A 20,488-nucleotide genomic window follows, 5' to 3' on the forward strand; every position below is an offset into this window, starting at 1 on the left:
CAAATGCACCTATGTACTGAAAAAAAAAACCCTTAATCCAGCAACGTGTCAGTTTCTGAGGGGAACAGGACATTGTTTATTTCCATGTAAAGATTTTAGTATTGTTTTAGTATTTGTTTATTCTGATTTGCACTCCCTTCATGGGGCCTTGTGGGCCAGCTTAACTCGGTGCACGGAGTGAGCTCGGTGCCTGCGACTGTTGTTTACCACACTCGGCTCGCTCCCTCAGGACTCGGTGAAGCTGTAATGGAAAACATCAGATGGGCACCAAACGAACATTCTTAGTTGCCAGGGAAATGAATGGAGTACTTGTTGAAAGAGAGAGTAAATATCCTTCAAAATATTGGGGCATATTGCTTAAGTGGATGTGAGTATTTAGATTCAGCGTGTGCAGCAGAACTGGAACTGGCTTTACAAACAGAGCAGGTTGTTACACATTTGTGAAGGGCAGATTCCATTATGCCGTTTCGTGTTCTTCCCCAGGCTTGTCTTTTTACTGTGATATTTCGAGGCTTTGATCCATCTGCAATGACAATCTGATTACGTTGGCCTTGTCCATTTACGTCAGTTGTCCCTTCACACTGTGTGCGCCTCATTAAGCATGCATCGAAGGACGATGCCCTTCAAATGATGCACACTGGACTAACATATGTCTGGACCTTGGTGTTGCCTTCATGCTCAGACTGAAGATTTTGACTTTAAATAATAATTCGCAGTTTACAAATACTTACATCTACTTATATTTCCATCAGTGAGTAAGCTAACCTTGATGTCCCCATCTGTTATAATTTCTTTCCGTGAGTGAAGCCTTTGGATGCTGTGGGTTTCTTGAGAGAAATATTACGACCTCAGGTTAACTGTCATAGCACCCACTGATTTGCACTTTTCGTTTTTTTTTTGGGTGCTGAGGGTTATTTCATTTCCTGATGACAAATAAATAAAGTAGTGAAGTAAAGCACTATGGTGGTATCATAATAAATAAGTGGAGAATCGAAACAAGACACAACACTATTTTGATTATGTTGGCGCAGAAAAATGAAAGATTGATAAAAAGTCTATTTGGTTGAGCCACAGGTTGAATACTTCAAATTCAGGCCAGTACATAACAAAAAAACTATTTAAACTGATATAAATAATCAAATTATTTAGCCCTTACGTTCACTGAATAGTAATGTTAAATGAAACCTTTATATAGAGTCACCATTCACTTATTCAAACAAACAGTGCTTCTATAAAACTTTTTATTCACACAGCATCCATACACTGTTGCTACAGCAGTTAGGGGCGTCATGGGTTCAGTATCTTCCCACAGGACACTTCACAATGCAGACTGAAGATCTGACCACGGTATAAACAAAACCACCATCTGCCTCAACAACGACCATCTGCTGTTACTGCTGCAGTGTCCTTGAGCAAGACATTGAATCGCTCCGCCATCACCACGATCTATTCTCCTTGAAGGTGTGTAAAGTGCATCCTTACAATTCTAAACTCTCGTATCAGCCCTCGGGTTCACACTGCACATCATGTATTTCTCTCCACGCTCTGAAAAAGTAATAGGTCATCGATGAATGAAAGGCCGTGCACAATTCCTCATTTGTCCCTGATGTCAGCTGATGACCAGACTGTTGGACGTGCATACTGATAACAAATGACTGCGCCCTTCACTGACCCTGCTGGTGGCAGAGGATGCCTGGCTGTGCGACACAAATTCACTGAATAATCATTATGCCAGGGAACCGCAGGGAATTAATAAACTAGCAAATTGACTGGCTCCAATCAGGTCACAGTGTACACACTTGTATCTCGTCTAAATCCTCTGCGATGGCCGGGGGATAATGGAGGCCTGCGCACGGAGAGTTGGTATCGATGTGAACGAGGCTTACCGCTTTAAGTCGGCTTGTTTACCCCGAAAGAAACAGAAATTCTCAGTGATGTCGAGGAAGATTTGAAATGCATCTTTACACATTGTAAAGAAAAACAAAACTCTGGTAGGAATGCACACAACACACAGTGTTTGTACGTTGTTTAGGCCGAGCACAATGGTCGTTCATCTTGCTTTTCAAGTGAGTTTATATATCAGGAGACCATGGTGCTCGAAAGCCAAATGCATCATAGATCGAAATGAATGCCACAAAGCACTGCTCCCTCGTCAATATTTATTGGTCAGTAGTGAAACTGTGTGTGCAGTGTGAGAGGGAAGTCTGTGGATGCCAGTCTGTGAGCTCCACAGTTGAATTATTTTTCTATTCCTCCATGGGATTTGCATATCAGTTGGACACTTATCTTTAGTAAGTGCAGTGCTCCACAAATTACGATGGTGTGCAAATGATTTGCATTGGCTCACTTGCTTGGGAGGAAACTGTGCAGGCAGAATTTGGTCCTTTGTGACATGTGAAGTGGGGGGGTGTGGATTTAAAAACATGATTTACACACCAGAGCCTTAAGTTCACATTCTATCTAACGCCAGATGTCAGAATTGATTGATAGGTTACACAGAGTGATCATTACCTAACACAAGTGCTTTGAGTTGCATAACCATGAACTGTAATTATCTTGCTTTAGCTTAAGTTGATACTGAGGGGGAACAAAAAAACAGTGACATTGAAAGTCTGTACATATCTTCACATTGAATGCTTTGCAAAAATAATAATATGTTTTTCCTCTATAGTGAATCAGCTGCAGAAACTGATAGATGTCAGGAAGCAATTACGTGACAATAAGTTATTCAGCAAAAACTTTCTGATCAAGCAACATATATAACACAAACTGATGATAATCAACAACCACATGAGTATTTTAATGTTTTATATATCATGTGTGCATTACCGCAAAAGTACCAAATACCACACGAAGTCAGCGATTGTAATGAAACACTATTCACTGCACATCAACCTCGATCTTTTTCTCCTCAATAGTTTTGTGCATCACAGCTCTCAACTTTAAAAAAAAATAAGATGTCTGGAATAGTTTCATCACTTGTCTCAGCAGTGTTGATTACTTTATTATTACCTCTGCCAAGGAAGTTTAGCTAAATACATTTTGTGGATGGGTAGAGTATGACCAAAGGAAGACGTGGTGAAACTTTGGTGCAGTTTTATATCTGGATCCAGGAACATTTTCTTTGATTTATCAAAGAAAGAAAAAAATCAGTGATGTTAAGCGGACTGGTATTTATCGATGTGTGCAATTTGGTGCAGATCCAAATTAAATCAGGACATCGTGAATTTTAATGTAGTTTCATAAGGGGGTGACATGCAAAGTGATTCATTCACTTCTGAGGTTCCTGGAGCCCCCCCCCCCCTGGAGCCCCCCCCATGCAGGTTTTTAGTCTGTGCAAACAAAACATAAACTTAAAAGATTAACAATTAAATCTTTCTAAACTGTAAAAGCTAAAAAAATTAAAACAACTTATTGTTAGACACGTCTTTGCTTAGCAAAAATATGAAACTGTCAAATTCATGTCTCTATCTCCTCTGCCTAATCCTTTTAAAGCGATAAAACATATGCTCTCAACTTAATATGCACAGGACATGTTAATTGATTTATGCTGTGTTCATTAAAACTAAATTGGGAAACTGTGTGATGAGTCGCTGCAGAGCGAGTCTGTAGTGTCACAGCTTTTATTCATCAACGCTGTGCTGGTGTGTGGAATGTTCTGTGTGTCAGGATGTGAGTCGGAACATTTTCTCTTTCACTGTGGTCGTTAAATTGTTCGTTTGTCCCGGGACACAAAAAGTAAATGCTGCAGTGTATATGTTTTATCGTCCTCTCATCACACGGGCGGTTTTCTAAAGGACCGTGCACTAACAGTTGCAAAATACAATGACCTTTTCACAAAAGGGATTAAGCAGTGGACAAACCTATAATCGTTTTCTGCGTATTCATCGCAAGCTGTCCCTTTAGCTCATAATTTCATGTGAGCTCCACTCTGATGGCTGAGTTATTTTTTTTTTTTTCCTCTGTTCATCGTTCCCCTCCAGTCCCGGAGGAGCGTTCCAAAGGGCTATGTGAGAGTGAGACAGCAGCCATTAAAAAGCCAATATATTTGATGTAGTTCACCGTGCAGACTGATCTGCGGCCTCTGTTCAAACAGGTTGAAAAGGCAGAATCTTCTCTGACAAATTCACACTAATGATTTCTCAAAGGAAAGTCTTGTCCTCATCAAGTGTGAATTCAGCGTCATGGTCCGACAGTACATCTTATTTCTCTCATGAAGTTTTTGATACTATTTCCAATACTGTTGACTACTCACTGTTCCTCAACTGCTGCTGGAAAACCACACAAGTTAAAGTGTTTGGTTCCATGATTCGCTTCTTTTTCCTGCCGCTCCGCGAATCCCCAGTGGGAAACGCTCGGTCTCCTGCCTCCTCCATACTGTGGTCAGAGATCAGGTCTGCTGTGGAACCACCATCCTGGAGCCAGTCGCAGATAAACACTTTTACCACATTTCACTTTGCTTTTTCCTTTTCATTTCGTACCCTCAACTCCTCAGCCCTCGGATCAAATGAATACTCGACATTTAACCTCTTGTCATTGTGGAGGTCGCTTTGTGTGAGGACATATTGGATACTGCCTGAAGAGGAATGACGTGTCTCCACTTCATCCCACTATCCAGAATCGTAGCCAATATATTTGGGTAGGAACACGGCCATCTTGTGCCCATGACGTTTATGAGAACCAGATCAATGATCAAACATGAACACTTGAACATACATCTGTAGCGTATTCTATGAATCACCTAACGCTGCTGGTTCTTTAGCTAAATATACTTTACTTTATCTTCCCTCATGTTCGCCTTTAATTGTAGATTGCGAAGCGATTAAATTTAACATTGCTCAAGATCCCTTTACTTTTTAACAACTGTTGTGATAATTACAACAAAGAGGCCAATGAAATATATTTTTATGATTTACTTAAAGAAATAACATGAAGATAAAATCTGTTATCACTAAGTTTGAGACAGTTACACATTAGTTGAAGCATTTTTCGGCCAAGGCAAAATAAACTAAACTTACTTAATGTTGTACTGGCCCCTTAAAACTACGAGACGTAACATTTTGAAAGATTTAATCCAACTTTGACAAATGTTCCTTCAGAATAAAACCTTATTGAAATGCTGCACCAGCAACAGTTCACAACAGCAAGGCTAAACTTCTCAGCTTTAAAATGTAAGGGCCCAGTTTAAAAAACAATTACAACAAAGTCTGTGTGTGTGTGTGTGTCTGTGTGTGTGTGTTACCTCAGAGCAGCTAATCATGTCTTCACTCAACGAGCAGAGGTTACTCACCCAATCGCAGCTCTCTTGTTTTGTCCAAACGTGGTTCCACTCTAAGAAGAAGAGAGTCTTCAGTAACGGAGACACTCTGTGCGGCCTCCATTGATACACCGTTAGCACCACACTAGCAGCCGTGCTAACCGACAGCTACACAGCAGGCTAACGGCTCAAAGAGTTGTGCTTAGCTCCCTGAACACTTTACAACAGTCACTCGAACACAAGTTGAACAACAGGATACTTTGGTGACGTAAAGATAAACATCCGGTTCACTCTGGTAGTTGTTAGCTCTGTTAGCTCTGTTAGCATGAACACAAGCACTGCTTCGTCCTCAGGTGCAGCAGGTGAGACTGACACTGTAGCTTCCTCTCTCTTAGCCCCGCCCCCTGACCAATCAGAAGAATGAAGCACATCGAAGGTAGTCGGCCTCACTTCCTGTTGAGGGATGTGTCTTCAACCAAACTAAAAAACTCTCACGTTCTATAAGTAACACTTATACTATTTAAACTTTGTATATTATAACTCTGGGGCGCTCCAATTACAGAAACCTCTGAAATAATTTATTTATATAGGTTATATATATATAGGTTTATGATATATATATATATTTCTTTTTATATCGATGTATGTATTTATAAATCTGTGCATACATTGATGTGAAAATTGAATCTTACCTCTGCAAATGTCAGGATTTCTTTTTCTTGGCAGTGATATTTGACTTAAAATGAACGGACTGTTTTAGTTTGTTTTTTAATCCCTCCCACTGTGGATGCTTCGTAGAGATCTTGAATTGTATAATTTGTGGGTCCGACAGACACTTTGTTGGTTGAGGAAAACACCAACAACCATCGACGAGGATTCCCTCTGAGTCGACGGGATTTAAACAGCCTGCATGACACCCAGACTGCAATAAGAGCTGAAACCCTGACTTCCTGTTTTTGTTGTGGAAAGACAAAAAGTAGTAAACTTCTCTTTGTGTGTCTCTGCAGGTTTTATGGGACACAATGGCTCTCCAGGTCCTTGTGAACACAAGTACTGCGGCTTGGGGCGTCACTGCGTTGCCGACCATGAGACCGGCCAAGGGGAGTGCAAGTGCTTGGATCACTGTAAACCGCACTACAAACCTGTGTGCGGCTCGGACGGGAAGCTGTACCAGAACCACTGTGAGCTCCACAGGGCCTCCTGCCTCAGAGGACACAGGATAACCATCGTGCACAGCGAGGAGTGCTTCTACAAAGGTGAGCACTCGTGTGACCTTTCTCTAATGCAGGACGATGTGTGGAGCACTGGATGCTGGGAGTCTTGCTCTGTGCCCTTTGCTTTCATCGTTTGTAGTATACCACGGGACACTAATGCTTAACCCTCTTGCAGTGTTTGTGTTCTGCCTGACTTGTTGAGCACAGGACAATATCTAGGTTGTTGACGACCTTGAGGAATTCAAAATAAAGGTTATTTAAGAAAGCTTTTTCAAGATGGAAGAAGCTTAGATGAATTATCATTGAGCCTTAACAGACTTAAGCTATGTGGGGGAAAAAACATTCGCCAAATGTCGGTTGCTCAGAAAGTCTGCACCCCCAGCCTCTGCCATCGTTAGAGAATTCCCTTTTGAATTTTTGACTTTGTTGGTAAAATGTCACTTTTTGCATGAGTACTTCAGACCCTAGACCTGAACGGCTAATTGAAAAGGTTTCAAAAATACATCAACACACGCGCAAAGAAAAAAGAATAAGCTCGCACATATGCAATTAATTGCCTGAGCGACGAGCTCTCCACTTCCGCACATCTCTAAGTCTCAGTAAATTAGCAGTTTCCAGGGAAACAGCGGAGGCTTTGGGAAGTTGCTGTTTATTGTCACATCAAAAGTCTAGATGTTCATTTTTATTCCTTCGTGTGTTGTTTTCATTGGCAGATTTTCTTTTGGTCTCCTGAAGCCCAGAATGAGCAAATCTCCCAAAATGTCAAACTATCCCTGTACTGTGGTGCAGATGTGAGGAAATCAGATCTTTTAGCCTTTTCTTTCTCCCGACATACAGATTTCATTGCATCTTGTTTAGCAACACATGCTTCTCGTTGGAAAAACTGTGCTCTGTGGAAGTGGATCCATCAAATCTCTCCATTGTCATTCGGCTAAGAGAAAAATCCACGTGGGAGTAATATACAGAGGAAGAACATGTAAAGCTGCTTGATAATTAGAGACGTTTCTTTTTTAATGTTCTCAGCAAAACAATTGTGATTCTAAAGCAACTGCATATTTGCATTCTTCATGTCAAAATAAAAGCACACATAATGCATTAAATGACATGAAATCACATTGTGCTGTAACAGAGCAACTTTAAAATAATGTCGCCAGCACAAGAGACGGTGTAAAACATATCACAACCACTAAGGTGAGATACTGACATTCACGCTATAGCAGTTCATAGTAAATGCAACATGAATAACAATAAGGGCACGATCTGAAACCAGTCATATGGGCCTTTGTAGAATGCACAGCTCGGTTTAAAAGAAGGAGCAGGTGGTAGTGCTCTAGTGTTCATATTTCCCCAGAGGAGGATGACTGCTCGCTAACATTGATTGTATAAACACGCCAATTATTCTTAGTCCCATGAAACAAGGCTGCTCTCCCTTTCGTGAAGCTGGATATTGGTGAAGTAAGAGCTCCTAACACTCATCCACTTCTTTCAGGGCAGACGGGGGAGAAGTGGCAGACTGCTCACAGACAGCATATTCACAACATTCATGAGCAACTGACCGAGTCTCTGCATTGATTCGACAGGGTTTCTCAGCTACCTTGTTAACTTTGAAAAGTCACTTCACAGGAGACACAGGGTGGCTTTGGATCTATTTACTGTAGAACATGAAACTCTGTGTGGTCCTCCTCACATCCTCGGATTAACAAAAAGAAACGGCTCGTCGTCCTCGCCAAGTTCCTCCGCTGCTGGAATGTTGAATTTATAGATGAACAAAGCCAAACTACAGGGAGTAAATTCCCTACACTACACAAGAGCCAAAATACAGTACAAACCATCTTAAAGCAGCAGCAGCCGCCGCCTCACTGCCTGGCACACATAGAGAGCAGCCTGTGCAGAAACAGTGTAGTCAATGTTCACAATCACAGCATCTGTTCCATCCCAATCACGGAAAAAGGCATTGGAATCAATGGTACATCCCTGGTGGGTGACGGCCCTAATCAGCCTCATTCATGCGCCCTGTCCCGTCCTGTCAGACAACCCCTCGACACCCAATCAGCATCTATCCGCAATGCAGAGTGGGATATTTGACCAATGTCAGAGGATCAATATCAGATCAACAGCAGCCAAAAGAAGGAATAAAAAAAAAAGAATCTTGTCCCTTGCTTGGTCCAAATGGTTTTTCTTTTTACTCTGACTGATGTGTAATCAATTTCACATTGGATGAGGACACGGGAACCTGCTGCAGTGATTAGTAATCTCTCCTAAAGGCATTGTTTTCCTCTTTCCACTTTCCAATCATTTAAAGCCGTAAATTAAAGAAATGATGTTTACAGTCGAAAAACTTTAACACAGGAAAACAAACAGCTGCAGAGGATTTTCGTTCTTTGCTGCATCCATAAAAAGCACAGTGGCAATCAGAGGAAATGGATAATTGAGCAAATGTAATAGAGTTTACGACCAAATCTAGATGTCATTATGATTCAGAGGTTATTAGTGAATGGAATGTGCCCTCAGTGGCATGTTTAATGTGTCACTTGATTATTTGTCCTCCAGGTAATGGGTTTGAATTTACCTGGCAATCTGGAGATATATCCTCCTTATCGCAGCAAAATAATGAAATTCCTGCAATTCAGTGTTTGTTATCTCCAAAGAATTCGTTATGTTTCCGGTTTCATTTGTCTCCTTCTCTTTGTCAAAGCAACTGATTACTTCTAATCACCATTGTTAGGAGAACTATACTCCACCGGGCTCTTCTACTGTCGAAGGCTAGGCCTCCTCTTATCTGCTTCCCATTCACCTGATGACATTTAATTCAGTCCCTGCTGTGTATGCAGTGTACTTACCTGTGCAGAGGCACACTGACGACGTTATGGATCACTCGTGATTTCTACCAAACTTGTTAGCAGGTCCACAAACCACTAGGCGTCCTGTTGAGCGTCCTCTCCAACCAGTGCCGGCCTCTGGCCTCGGGCAGCTCAGACGCCGTTGCGCAGTTTCAGTTCAGAATTGATGGTCAAGTGTACAGTGAAGTATCGAGTGAGTCTGCACTCTGAGTCACTGTCTCCAGAGTTTTGTACTAATCGGAGGTCTTTCGGGTCGCCACCCGCCATTATCTGTCGCGCTCAGTACTGTGCTGACGCCAGGTGAGATGAGTTGTCGAGTAAAAAGGGAGTAGATATCTTTTTCTACCAGCTCGCTCTCCACCAAACACTACACTTCATAAAAATAAACAACCAAACCAAACCTCCTAAGCATGAATCCCTCTGGTGATCTCCTCAACTAACTCCGTTGTCACTTTGTCTCTGACAGCAGCCCAACATATCTCTGCCCTTGTATACGTCCTCTCAAGTCCGACAGTCTCTGTCACACCTGTCATTTTATTTGCTCTGGTCTGAATCAGACGGTGAGTTGGAGCATTTCTTATTTTTTTGGTTTGGTTGGTTTTTCAAACGGAGGAAAATCCAAGCAACCCAAAGAGCATCACTTCAAACCTGGTGAGAATTCACTTAATGGTGAGATGTGTCTGAGGTGAGATCACGACGGTAAATACATCAAGTAGGACCCATGTTCTGGACTAGTACATATTATTGTGATAGAAACAGCCATGCAATGTAACACACAGCTGCTGCTACAGTTCTGCTGCTTCCCAGAAGGCTGCAGGAGCCTTTTAGCTCAAACTCTTAGAGTCGCCATGTGAGATCTGTGTGTTCACACCTGCCTGGAGGAATCACACAATGAGGGAAAACCAACCAGAGTCTGATTTGAGCAGACTGAAACGTGTGTGTGTGTGTGTGTGTGTGTGTGTCTTAGATTTGCTCTCACCTGCCATTTTGCGATCAAATCACCAGAGGTGGCTGTTAAGGTCTGAACAGGGCTCTCGGGCTCTGGTGAAGATGAAGTCACACAGACAGACAGGTAATTTGGACTATTTGGTGATGTCATCATCAGGACCCATTGCAGGAAAATACGTCTGGTTTATGTCTGTTTACAATTCTCGATGTCACAAAGACTCCACTCAGGCGCTGAAGCTCTTACGTGACGCCAATGTTTACCATTACATTTAGTTTGTTTGGTGTGGTAGTTCCACATATGCATCAGCTTCGTGCTCCCTTATTTAAACTCTTTTGAAGCTGTCATTAGAAACATTAAGACGTTTCTTCCAGAGGAGGTACGTGCACTTTGCCAGCACGTTAAACATAATGCTTTCAGAAGGATTTTATCGGTTTCATATTGTCTGTTTAGTGGTGCTTGTGACAAGCTAATCACTGATAGAATAATGCATTTTACCCTGATATATAAAATTACACACTCAAGTATCCTTCCTGCACATCAGTCATAGGTATTTTTTCCTAAAGTTACAGTCATTATCACATTTCAGATTTATTTTCATACGGAATCGTTCACTCAGTTGTTTTTCAACAGTCCAGCATGGGAAGCTTATCATTACAGCAGCATAAGGTCTCCCTTCTGTCCAGCCGATAAATGAGGAGTTATATAAAACCATCGATGGTTCAACTGAAAACAAAATGCCACAAATGAACTGTCAGTGCCAGAGGAAATATCAAGCCAGCCCCACTTTAACTCTCTGCCCGCTGCCACAAATTGGCTCAGACTTTTTAGATTCACACAATTTAATGAAATTGCGATCGGTCGGTCACCAAGAATTTCCTTTTATTTATTTCCACGGTGGCCAATCAGTCTGCACTAGTTTTAATTATTTAATTTTAAACTGATGTGTCGTGAAGAGCTGAAACCCAAAGACCCCCCCCCCCCCCCATCTTCAAATATTCATAACACAATCTGTGAGTTATTGAAGCTGAGTCACACTTCCATTAGTGTGTGTAAAATAATTATATATTTAAGTTCTCTGGGGTAAAATATGGTATTGCCAGTAATTAAAAACTTTGAATATACATTTAAACCTGCTCTTTTGAAATAGGAGTGGAAGTCATGATGATGTCTCAATGAGAGCACGTAGCAGAGTCTGGACATCTCATGATCACTGACGATTCTGCCTGAGATTCACTTGATGGACACACAATTAATCCCTTGGGCACAATCGAGCCTAAAGCAGCTCCTTTTGAACTGACATCCATATGCGTGGGAGCGGAGCCACTATTGGTTCTGGTCCCAGTTGGATGTGTCTGTGTGGGAAATGGACAGGACTTGTCAGCCAGGCCTTTTCTGTGTCTCTTATCTGCTGCGGAAGACAGGATAAAAAATGACAGACGTGTGTTGACTGAAGCGTCTCATTAGCACTATGGGAAAGCATATGACCCCCATTTTCCCTTTGCACTGCCTGGCAACTTAGCCAGGATCGGGTCTGATTGAAAATTAAGTAGTGCACAAATGCCTGTCCAATCTGCGAAGGGCAACGTGTGCATGAAGGCGAGCAGTTTTTCTGCAGCATACAACGGCCACGAGTGGAAACAATTAAGGCTGAAGGTGCAGCTCGTCAAGCGAGTGGTTCCAGTGCATTCAGCATGTCCAGTTATCAGAGAGAGCTCACATTTAGAAAAACCCGCAGCATTCAGATCCTAATGAACCCTCTGTGCCTGAGTATGTCACACTTTATTTTATTTACGGTTGCACTGCATCATTTACTCTGCTATTGCATCACACAGTTGAGGAGGATGGAGCAAAGATTTGCATGGGCTTTGTTTTAATCTTCAGACGAGCTGCTGTTGTGAGGTTTCATCACACCTTCATTCAGTCTAATGGCCCGCTGCAAAACTCTTGTCAGATGAAATATCGGTTTGGAAATTTCAGGGGAGGGTGTAACCAAATCCAGAAATAGTGAATCTCGAAGGAGATAAATTCCTCTCCATCGCGAGTGGCTGCACAAACGCAACAGTAATGCAGAGTTCAGAGAGAGCATGCACTCAGAGCCTAGAGCTGCCCTTTAATTTTCATACATACATGGTAATTGCAGCTGCTCACGTCTCCAGTCATGCGTCAGTCACCTTCTCCTTGTTTGGGTGCAAACTGAAGGTTAGTTTTATTTTCCGTACCGTGCTGATTTGTGATTAGATCGTTAACCAACCAACCATTTGCTCATATTAGTGCATTGTTAAAATGGCCATTGCATTTCTGCTGTGCACAAACAGGCATCTTTAAAAAGAAGGATGAGCTAAATAATTATGCTCACTTTTATTGTTACTCTTATTTTCTGCTCATTGATCAATCAATGATTAGACAAATAGTTTTAGGTCTAAATCAATTGGCCGAATGACAAATGGTCAACAAACCAGCAAACTAACAAAAAATTACATAAATGTTTTGACACCGTTTCATCTTTTTATCGAATAATTTTATCACAAGAGAAAACTCCCTCTGAATATTTGTAATATTTACTAGACGTAGACACGTCCCCCATGAAACCTGCCTCTGTTGAGATGTATTAGCCATTCTGTGCATATTTATCTACGAATGTGAAAGCAGAGACGTCTCAGTGTGTGATTTATCGACAGTTGGTGTAATCAAGAGAGGTGGTTTGGATGTCATCTGGGTTATGAAGTAGGCATTCATATAATCAAAGCTCCACATTTTACAACATTAAATCAGAGGGTGTAATAGTGGCCGTCCAGAAGTATCTTTTCTACATTTTTACTACAATGCAAAATAACGTTAATCTCTATCAGCATTTTGCATCGCACAACTTAATAAGACACAGTCAATACACAAATTCAGATTTTTCTCCATACATGTAAATATATGTGACATTATCTTTTAAAGTTCGGACTGTGTTACTCCAGTAACATCTTTTAAAGATGTGTTGCTCACAGATTATCATGTTGAAACTGAGAATAAACAATAGCCTGTATTTAAATATTCCTTAGTTCATAGTTAGTGGTCAGTTAATGGTAAAATATTGTGAAAGTGACTGATCTCAGACATAAACTGTAGCTGCTTGTACTTTGAGATTTATTTTAAATCTATATTTTCGGTCTGTTTCTCAGAATTCATTTCGTTTTTTTATCAAAATTATAATTACAACACTGTCAGTTTGCCGCTGCACAGCATAGTTACATCCTTTATTTTGCACCAAACTGAGCACAGCAACAATGAACATCTGTAATTAGTTTGTGTATAAAAGTAAAGCTTGTTGAACTACAGTGCGTGTGTTGCCGGCTGCCTCTCTGCCGTCTCCGCAGAGCAAACTCTTTGTGGACAACTCTCCTGGGCTCCGCCAAGAACAACATGATCATGAGGCGTCGTAGCTTCCGGCCTCCAGAGACCTTCTACCTTAACGATGTTTCCACGCTGCCGTTCCCTCCGGAGAGTCGCTCCGGTGAGATCAGTGAGAGGAGCTTGTGTACAGTAAAGGGCTCCAGAACCTCCCGTGCACTCTCACTTTCCTTTAATGACTCTGTGGCTCCATTAACGCTGCAGCCTCCGTACGAGACCTGGCGTTGTCATCGACAGCGGTGCCAAAGAACAAGCTCCTCATTAAAATCTAGACGGGCGGATCATTAAGTTTGCAAGGACGTCCAAACCATTGTCACCTGCAGGATCTTCGACTCTGAAGTTAAGAGTTTGTCTACAGTTTATCGGGATCTGATTGATTAATCTGAATCTTACACGGAGATAAAAACCTTTTTAGAAACGAAAGCTGATTTTATTATGTAGGTTGTAACAGTTGTATAGTTTTTTTTGAGATATTGAAAAGCAACCGTCAATCCTATCCTGGATTTAACACAGGCGAACTTAAGGCTGTGGTTTAATGTTCCTCAGAGCAAAGGAGATTAATGATCCTCTTCAGTCTCTGCAGATTATGTGCTCATCAGCTGTGTATCAGTTGATCCAGGATCAGATTGTTTTTTTTTCTTTCTGTAACTAAGAACACACACAAATGCTCAGAGGTATTGTGACTTGATCTTCTCCTGAAGCGAGACCAGAAAAACACAAGCTTACATGGTATCAAACATTTCCCGATGTTTGTTGCTCTGGAAATGGATATTTGAGACAACGTCCGTATCAAAAGAAAAAGAAAGTGCAAACGAAGCATTCGCTGAACGACAAAGATGCTTCAGCCTTGACGGTTCTCAGCCGACATGAGCCTCGCGTCATTGTTCTGCTCTGGTCAGTAGGAGAGTGAATGTTTGAACTGATGCAGAGAGTACAAGGCCTGGTTCATACGGCGTGAAAGTTGGAAGAATGCAATTAAAGTTCCTCTTTTACACAACGAATGACTCACCTTGTCATATTTCAATAGAAGAATCTGAAAAGTTCAATTGTCTGGGTTGGTGACACTGAGCGTCCATATGTTTTTCTCTCGAGGACAAATTGGCATTTGGAAAAAATTCCATCGATATAATTCTTGGAGGAACAGAACGCAGCCTCCGCTGCAGCGAAACAAAGATGTTGTCAGGGTTATTTTTTTCTTTTTGTCCCCCACCTTCTTTCCTCTGACACGGGCGTCTGCTAATGACAGTCACATCGCTGAACGCGTGGCACCGTTAGCTTTCCTTATTACAGCGGAATGAAGACTGATGCAGTAGAGAAACAGTGCAGATGCATGACATCGCTGCAGGGACTGTGTGCAGGCGCAGTTGTTGGAAAACTGATTTGCTAAGGGAAATTTCTGAGCACAATGGTCTCATCACTCTTTGTGCCACGTGCGGCACTCGGGGACGGTGCACAGGAGAAGGACAGATCATAACCGGGATTAATGCAGATGAAATTAGGTGCAGAAATGGAAAATAAGACGAGGGTGAAATTTTATGTCAAGGTGAATCAAAGCCCCCGGACCGGAACCCTGGAAAATCTGTGTTCTCATCCTTTTCTGTGTCGTTTTGTTTTTCACACCTGCCTCGTGCCGTGTGACAGAATATTTCCAGTGCTCAGCCCGAGACTCCACCATCACCAGCAGCAGCAGCAATAACACATGCATTTGTCTTGTTTTTGCTATTGATCAAAAGCTAAAATTACGTAAACCTGCAGCTGCACGGGAAAACGCACGCGTGGAATCTGCAGCGGAGTCGGGTTTCAAAGGGAAAACGAGGTGAGGAAAGTGACTGCAGATGGCGAGGACAGTTAATATTTACTGAAGGACGAGGCCTGGAGCTGCTGTCCCTTGTGCCGCTTGACAAGGATGAGCAGCTACAGTGGTCTAATTTGAAAGGGCTGCAGGTTCCTGTTTGTTTATTCACAGCCCTGACTCCTGTCAAAGGACACGTCACCTAAATTAGCTGGTAAGTCATCAGTTATAGGGTTTATATGGCAGCTCCTGTCATCAGTGGGATTTGTTACAAGCTGATACCTTCAGTAGCAACAGTAAATTATGGGACCCGAGCTGTTCACCTTCTCTCTATGTCGGACGCCTCTTAAAGTCCCTCGTGGTCAGCGGTCACATCCCAGTGGCACATTGGACAAAACCCATGTTATCCAGGAGCCTGTGGTATTTTTATACTCTGCTCATGTGTCCACTCTGTGCAAACAGCATGCAGCCTATATGACAGAAAGAGGGTTATAGTTACAGTAGCAGCCTCCTTGTTAAAGGTTAAGAACATTGAAAGAAGCCCCGCGTTTCATCAGGGCCTGTGCATTTCATGAAATACACACAGTCATTAAGAGATGCGTAGGAAAACTAATCTAATCCTTTTATTTAAATTTGACTGGATGTTGTCCCTGAAACACGTTGAGCAGGAGATTCTGGGAGTCAAAGGTCAAGGTCAGTCAAGGACACAGCTGTCCCGTTCCCCGTGAGGCTGATATCTCATGAATTTCATTACATCTGGAACAAACGTCCGTAGACATTTCGGATGAACTGGGTTTTTTTTTTCTGCTCAAAACTCACAAAACGGAGACGAAACATGATGATAAATACAGTAATTACCTAAAATATTATGAATCTGGACAGACATGGATATAAACACTGTACTGCAAGGCTGAATAATTAGTTTCTCTGTGTGTGTTTCTCCATTTTATTTCCAGGAGAGAATTGCAGATGGTCTTAAAGAGGAGGTTTAATTTTATAACAGGCTGTAAACATCTGTGTGAATTGTTGGAAGTGTTTCAACACAGGAAAACTTAACAACCATCTCTTTGAGGCTTGATATTAATCAGTGTTTAATTAAAAAATCTACCTCAAAAACAACCAGGCTGATTTAATCTCACCAAGTTTACAAACTGCTCATTTTACCACCAATTTCAAATATAATGTATTAAAGAAGCCTTGTGTTTTCATAATATGCATAGCGTAAATTCAATTTATTTAGTGTGCGTTATGTTAATTCAAAAATAAATTGTTTTGTTGGCATTGCAGCATTTTTAATTATTAAAATGTTCTTGTCTGCAGTCACAGAAGTTGCGGCTGCGTGTGAAATATATTGGCTTTTATTATAACAAAGGTGGAGTCGAGATTGGGGTTGAATGCACGCCGTGTTTATTTTAAAATCATCCAACACTTTTGAATAAATGTGTCCCAGTACCACCATCTCTCGGAGTGTTTCTATAAATAAGTACATGCAGGGTACCTTCTTTTTTTTCTCAGTGAAGAAGAGGAACCCTTGAGGATATTCCCACAAAGACTTGTAATTTATTCAGTGTGCATTTAAGGCTAGTGTGCCTCCCAAGTCTTTTTTTTATTATTATCATCATATACGTGTTCCTGAGACACCTGAGGCCTGATCCTATTTATAAGCACAATTAGCAGCAGCTGCTTTGTCAAAAAAATATATTTTATTTAGGTAACTGTGCTCTGCTGAATAGTTTGAGATTTGACCTTGTTTGTCTATACAGCTCCGACAGAAGGAGATTAAAAAAACAAATGCATCTTCTTTCGATCAGACGAACAGAAATTGAACAGAAACACAGATATTGACACGATATTGAGCAAACAAGGCTAAAACAAACGTGTGTGTGTGGGTGAAGGTGACTTCCCCCCCCCTGGACTGAAAGTTCAGAATATATACCGTATTTCTTCAGACACCATGTTCCAGTCGAGCTGTTATTTTCAGAGATGTGCTCAAAGAGAACCACAAGCAAATCATAAATATTACATAAAACCTCTGTGCTGCATTGATTTAACGGACAAGAGGCTCAGCTTTGATACTAAAACATGAACATGTTCCTTGTGAGAGGAATGTTTTTAACCTGCAGTACATCGTGCTGCCACATGGATTCGTTTTTATTACACACAGCAAATCTATGTGTAGACTCAAACTCATGCAAACTGTCGAGTATAATTTTATCAAATCCTTTCTTGATAATGGAACAACCCCCTGCAGGTTCGAACACCTCAAGACAAAGAGCTCTTTTATGGATGGGTTTATTTATAGCTCGGCTTCAAAGCGTCCGACTCATTAGCACGTTCATTATGGCCCTAAAACGGCCAATTACTCCATCAAAGGCTCGTGCGGAGGACTGGGCCGCGGATCCTTTAACAATCATATGACAAATTAGACAATTTTTAACGAGCGTGATGTCCGTCCCCCCACGGTGCCGACGAGTTTACGAGAGGAATCGCTGGAGAAGCTACGACCAAGTTAAAGTGATATATTTAAAATATTAAAGCACCACTCTGTGATTGTTCACTGAGAAACAGCGCCCTCTGCAGCCGCACAGGGGGATTCATTCGAATTGGGCCACACGTCCCGTGTCGTCCCGCTCACGGAACTGAATCATGGATATTACCCATGATCCCTGGTTCCCTGAACAAATACACCAAACTCTGCACAGAATTTCTCAGATTTCAATGTCCTCCCTGAATGTCGGAGGTTTTTAATGACTACTACAGGTTTTTTTTTTAAAATGCTCCACAGTTCAGCTTCACTCTTAGATTTGCTCGGACTGATTTGCAAATAAACTGTGATGTTGTCAGTCAGTCACTTCTCACAGGAGATCGTACGAAGAGCGAGAAAAATCCATCCAGGGTTCCGGTTCCATCACCTAAATTCTGAAATTGTGATTTTAAGTCAAAAAGTAGCTCATGTTTAGTCAATACGGGGATTCTTCTGCAGAGATTTGTTGTGTTATGGTTGTGCAGTTTCAAAGAGTTACAGCTCAGGTGTATAAATAAAGGCCCATAAATTAAAACTACATTAAAGTGACTCTCCTCTAAGACTTTCCAATAAATATGTAAATTAATACAAACCCTTAAAAACGCGTTAGACTCTTGATGAATCGGCCAATCGCGTTCTGTTGCGAGTGCGTTTGCGGTGAGTGAACGGGTTCCGGGATCATTTTTCGCGGGCTGCACAAGGTGGCGTTTCATTAAAGGAATTGGTTAAAAGCTCTTTTGCTGTGCAAGCTATTATCCAGAGAAGTTTTTCATTTTATTGCTCTCTGCCTCCTCTCGCTCTCTGTTGTTTCCACCCACTTTCTCCTTCCTGGATATCAGGCCTTTGAACAATTTGGTGAAATAAAAGTGAGCAATCTTTGCCAACATGGCTCGGAGCAGTTAGGCTTGTGAGTAAGTCGCACACGGAGAGATGGAGAGAAGAGGAGAGTGTGGAGGGGGAGAGGGGTGACTGGGTTGCAGCGTCGTGGGCGTTTTATAATATCAAAGCGTCGACTTCATTCTATGTATAAAACAACTCATCTGACCCAGTGACGTGACAAATGTGTTGGACTCTCAGGTTCCGGACAGTGTAATAAAAAAAAAAACACGTATCGTTTAACTCTTTGTTGTTTAGCAGGATTACAAAAACTACTTCTGTGAAACTGGAGCGATATGGGTCATAGTTGAAGCGGATCCAGGAATCTTTTTTTTTTTTTTTTTTGCACCATTGCAGGATTTTAAAGGGACATTTTAATTTCCCCGGGAATAAGTCGTAGATCTGGATGGGGAAAAAAACTCAAAGCATTAAAGTGGGCTGATATCAATGAGAGTGTGAAATTTGGTGCAGCTTGATTGAATTGAAGTGGACTCTTGGGCCTTGGCAGAGGTATGAGAGGTACGTGCTCTACTGAGTGTCCTTCTCGTAAATTAATGTTAATTCTGTAACTGTAGTTCTCCTCGTGCTACTGATGAATCTACTGAGTGGTGCCAGTGGACGATCATCATCATCATCATCATCATCATCATCGGCTGACCCCACATCAACATGACGGCTCAAAGAATCCAGTGAAAGTGTTTGTGGGTGACATCTGAGTGTCATTGTAACTGTATTAGTCGTTGTTTCTGGCCTCACGATTAACTTTGGAGTAAGTTGAGGCGAAGCAGATGATTTTCTCTAACTCTTCCTCCGCGAAGGCTCCGAGGAACTCAACAGCTCCTTCCTGACCTCGGACAAAGCAGTCACCGCTCAACATTCACTCATCCACTCGTCCGACAGACTCTGAACACGTCCCAAGGTCTTCTTCAGTCCGTTGTGTTTCTCATCTGTCACCGAACGGTTCTGTTAACTGGAGCTTCTGACTCCATCACATGGTCTTGACGGTTAAAGCTTCATTAACAGCAGAGGGAAATTAAAAGTGATAGTTACAACACTGACATATTATCAGTGTTTACATTTATACGAGGAACCTGCGATCGAACAGTTGCTTATTTATACATTGAGCAGTTATAAGATAAGATAAGATAAGATAATCCTTTATTAGTCCCTGAATGGGGAAATTTAATGAAATATAAAACGTATTGCACATAAACCATTGAATTGCACATAAACAATTGAATTGGGTAAAAATGTTAAGAGCTTCACTGCTCGTTGCTATCGAGCTACATGTTCTGGGTTTTTTTTTTACAGATTTTTTTTTATCCATACTGTTATAGTCTGCAAAAACAACTCAAAGCAAACTAACCAGAATAGTGAAGTTGGGGCCCTGACAGCTGAAATTCACTCTGAAACTCCGCGAAGCCAAAGTTATCTAAAGACGTGGACGATAAATCTCTGTGGGTTCGCTCCGGGTGACACCTTTCACATTGACATTCTAAAAACTGCTGCTTTAAACCTTCTGTTATTGAGCATAATGGTCACATGGTTGACAGCCTCACAACGAGCTCGTGTAGATATAGAGGAGGTAACCTTAGAAACCGCAGCTTCAAATGTCTCACAGGAACATTTTTACATATCCA

At 41.6% G+C, this 20,488-nt stretch overlaps 1 protein-coding gene across 2 annotated transcripts in view; it reads left to right on the forward strand.

The window, feature by feature from the left end:
- fstl5 (follistatin-like 5) overlaps positions 1–20,488 on the forward strand; it is a 139,454-nt gene that overhangs the window by 40,325 nt on the left and 78,641 nt on the right. For both annotated transcript variants that reach the window (XM_020103808.2, XM_020103809.2), the window contains exon 4: positions 6,265–6,513. In XM_020103808.2, the coding sequence (XP_019959367.2) occupies positions 6,265–6,513 (249 nt within the window). The remainder of the gene's footprint in view (positions 1–6,264; positions 6,514–20,488) is intronic.

The sequence above is a fragment of the Paralichthys olivaceus genome, chromosome 9 (genome assembly GCF_024713975.1).
Source record: "Paralichthys olivaceus isolate ysfri-2021 chromosome 9, ASM2471397v2, whole genome shotgun sequence".
NCBI lineage: Eukaryota > Metazoa > Chordata > Actinopteri > Pleuronectiformes > Paralichthyidae > Paralichthys > Paralichthys olivaceus.